The 4,117-nt window shown below is 50.1% G+C and overlaps 1 protein-coding gene across 1 annotated transcript; it reads right to left on the bottom strand.

Annotated features, from left to right (window-relative positions):
• Window positions 1-960: 960 nt before the first annotated feature.
• On the bottom strand, window positions 961-3,066 carry DQ04_12651000 (hypothetical protein; the record flags this gene model as incomplete). The annotated part of the gene is made up of 1 exon (XM_009316786.1): window positions 961-3,066. The coding sequence occupies one exon, from the start codon at window positions 3,064-3,066 to the stop codon at window positions 961-963; it is 2,106 nt and encodes a 701-aa protein (XP_009315061.1).
• Window positions 3,067-4,117: the final 1,051 nt, after the last annotated feature.

The following is a 4,117-nucleotide window of genomic DNA, read 5'->3' as shown; positions in this document are numbered from 1 at the left end:
AGCTCCGCCTTCTTCATTCCTGCACCTGCAATCGTTGTGTCAGGCTTTGAATACAAATGTCTCATCGTCACAGCTGCCACTGTCGCGCGACATCACACGGGTCACAACGCATACAAACACACATATACACACATGCATTAAAACACACACACACAGAGAAACACTTTATCCTGTATTTCCTTCTCTTGTAAAACTATCATATAATCCTTCGATAAGTTCACTTCATCTGAATTGCTTACCTCTTGAACACTCCCTCATTCATGCACATCTACTCCGATAACTCGCACCGCCCAACGCAACACCAGATGCAACAGTTCCTGGTCCAGGTATTATTGCGATGGAGGGATACTGGGCAAAGGGGAGAGGGAAGGAGTATTCTTCAGAGTGGTAAAAGAAACAATACGAGAGGAAGAAGGAAGTCACCAAATCCTGAGCCATATGCCGTCTACTCTCATTGTTTATTTGGGCAAAGCAATGACACATTGGGAATCACACTCATAATGCACTACACACCTCAATTATCCTTGTCGCTTGATGGATCATGGTTATCTGGTGAATTCATAGAGGGTGGCTCATTGAGCCGTTTGTAACCTTTTTTCTGTGGATCGTAAAGCTTCATATGTCTTCTCTATCTGTGTCATCGCAATACTCTCGTACGCACTCAAGCACCTTCTTCTGATGAGCTAACTGCTTCTTGTAAAGAACCTTGTGTCTCTCAGAATCGTTTTACTCCAGCTCCTGTGATTCCTTTGGCCAGTGCAATACAGCAGGTGCTAACTGGCCCCCTCCTGACGAAGAAAAGACATGTTTTCATCCGTCAGTGGGAGGCAGGATACACCTTCTGAAAGCACACATTCCACACTGGGAGAAAAAAGATGGCGCGAGTTTCTTTCTGGTAGCTCAGCCGCCTGAAATGTTTCAGCCCATGATCGATTGGATTTTTCGTTGTTCGCTTTGCGCTCAGAATGAAAAATAGTTTGGGGGGGAAAAGCCGTTATCTTTTTCACCATTCTCCATCCTGTCCAAAAGATGTTCGACATAAGCCCTCGAAGCTCTCTCCGGAAAATCATAACATTCATCACTATAATTAGTACGAACTGTCGGCGTCTTCTCGGTATTTTGGTAAAGTACGTTTTTAATAGCAGCTGTAGTATTTTTTCTTGTGTTTGTCGCATCTTGTTTGTGTGTGTCTGCCGAGGAAACTGAATTCCCGTCCATCATCTCTTGCATATTTGTGGGGTCGATGTGCCGCTCCACTGTGTTGGCTGATTGTTCAACAACAGGCACCTGGGCAGCGTCATCTTCTTGTGGAGGATCAGTCGTGGGTGGAGAAGTGTCGGTCGAAACAGTTGTCAGGGGATTTGATTGGCTCTCTACAGAATGTGGCACCGTCGACGAGGGTTTTGTGCCAGAGTCCAGCGACTCCCTTCTGTTCTTCCTTTGTCGCCAGTAGCAGAAGTAGAACACGGCAACCAGAACAATTAATAAAACGATGCCAGCAATGACAATCCCGGCGATAACTCCAGCAGACAATTTTTTCTCTCCCTTCCCTTCCGACAAATCGAACATCTGCGTGTAGGTGCGTCCTCCGATCGTCATGTTGGCTGCGATGAAGCAGAACCTCACATCCTTAACAAGCAATCCGCTGTTAGCGAGATCCAGATACACGGACGGTGACCACGGCAACAAACTCTTCTCGCACACACGAGGCCCCGCCGAGACGGAATCACACGTGTCACTCAGCGGCACAGCGCACACCGTGTACGGCTCTCTGCGCCACTCGAGGTCACCGCCACTAACACCAATCGTAGCAGTGTTCTGGTCCGTGTCAGCAGTTATCTTGAAGGCAAAGGGTTTCTCCAGCACTTTCACCGGCAGCGCAGCGGGAGCAGTGTACTCTCCATCACCACCATCATCGACACACACAGCGTACACGCCAGCTTCTGCAGACAGCACACTGAGGTCGGACAGATACACACGCGACGAAACGGTGGTGTTAGCACACACATCACGGTGCACCACATCTTCCCCACTGCCAGTAGTCAGACGGGGGCAGCCGTTGCCAGGACACAGCACCAGGAACACACGCCCCGACACATTTACCACAGATTCCGCATCCTGCAGCACGACATTTCTGTCTTTGCCAGCTGTCAAGTACAGCGGCGAGGCCAACAGCACCTTCACCTCAAGAGATTTTTCACCCCACGGAAGGTATTGGGAATGCCAGTCATTCGACGTCAGGCAGAGCCAGTATTCGCCTGGAGGGGGAAGATGAGCGGGTGGCAGCATTCTGTAGCACCCAACAGTGTCAGTGCAGGTTGTAGTGGTGTACCGGCATGCATCGAAAGAGCGGACCAGCATGGAGTCGGAAGCCGTGGTGCCGGTTGGGAGATTGGGTGCCCACGACACCCCCATACCGTAATACGGATAGAGTGCATCGAAATTCGAACGGGTCGCACGGATGTCCATGAAGTTCATGCTCTTATTGGTCGTCAGAGGAACATTTGTTGCTTCAACTTCAGAAAACGATGTAATGACCAATTCCCAATGCCCTGAGGATGGACCACCACCATTAGGCACGAATGTAATGGTTTTGGTTTCCGCATCAAGAGTCGCCGGCCAGAAGGAGCTGAGGACTCCTGAAAGGTAGTACGAGGCGTAGAGGTTCAAGTCAATCAGTGTTTGGGCATCGTCAACTTCGCAGGTGTATGGGATGCCGGAAGGACTGAGTATTACGCTGGGAAAGCAGTTCGTGAGTGTCACCAAGGAATCGTCGTCGGCTGCAAGCGTGGACATTTTCGTTCGGGGGACCATGCCACCAGCCGCAGCAGCACAGCGAAGAAACGGTGCAGCCACAACCATCAGTACCAGAAACAACACCTGGATGTCTCTCAACTGCAGTCCCATAGATGCCAGCAGTCTCGTCTTCCTTTTGCCTCGACGCAGGATTGAAACAGGTTCAGAGAGGCCCATATCGCTGAGACTGCAACTGCCAATGCTCTTTGGTATCTTGCAACACTGTAGATGTGCCAATTGCGTTTTCTCTGTCATGTGCCTCATGTTCATCGATTGTCTGATTCGATATTGGTGCTGCAGGTGATGTTAGATACTTCCCTTAATTCAGAACGGGTAGGAGCAAAAAGTCAGCTAATAGAATACAGAGCGCAGAGGATCAACAACAAGCATGCTTCTACAAGGGACGCATCTATATTTTTATTCTTCGCTTGGGCATATATATGTCCCTTCGTTGGGGTTTCACTTCAATCTTACGCTGAGCCAGCCAATTGTGTTTTTTTCATTCAGTCACTGTGTGCTAGAAGACACTCTCGGCGCACTCCTCTCTGCATATCTCCCACTCTCACACCTTCACGCATGCAATGCAAAGGCATCCACGCACACCCAACCTCCCAGAGTCCCCGCACCTCCTCACAATCCCCTACACACATCGCCACCATAGCTCGCGTCGTTACGTCGGCGTCGCTCATGTCATTCATGGGGAACATGTGCTGTGGAACCGTCTGCCATAAATGATTCACCACGCTACTACCCTGCGGTGCTCGCTTCAATCACGGTGATGCGAAAATACAAGATGCATTCATCAGGAGGTTTGCGCATCATTGAGTAAGCCACCACCACCCCAACTGCACCTTTTGGGGCGTCGTGGTTGCATGTCACATTTCATCAGAGTCACCGAACAGGGCCCAGAAGACTCTGTTGTTCATCCTGCNCGCCACCACAGCTCGCGTCGTCACGTCTGCGTCGCTCATGCCATTCATCGGGAACACGTGCTGTGGAACCGTCCGCCATAAATGATTCACCACGCTATTACCCTGCGGTGCTCGTTTCAATCATGCTATTGTGAAAATACAAGGTGCATTCATCAGGAGGTTTGCGCATCATTGAGTAAGCCACCACCACCCCAACTGCATCTTTTGGGGCGTCGTGGTTTTGCATGTCACATTTCATCAGAGTCACCGAACAGGGCCCAGAACACTCTGTTGTTTATCCTGAGAAGTGGGAGCAACACGAGGAGGAGCCAGAAACGTGCTCTGATTGCAGAGGTGAAGCGTATCTGCACACCGATGTGTTATCAGCCCCTCTGCTCCTTCAGGCAAAC

This window comes from Trypanosoma grayi (assembly GCF_000691245.1).
Source record: "Trypanosoma grayi strain ANR4 Tgr_1265_V1, whole genome shotgun sequence".
Classification (NCBI taxonomy): domain Eukaryota; phylum Euglenozoa; class Kinetoplastea; order Trypanosomatida; family Trypanosomatidae; genus Trypanosoma; species Trypanosoma grayi.
Note: the sequence above shows the minus strand (reverse complement) of the source record. Positions and strands in the feature narration are given on the sequence as shown.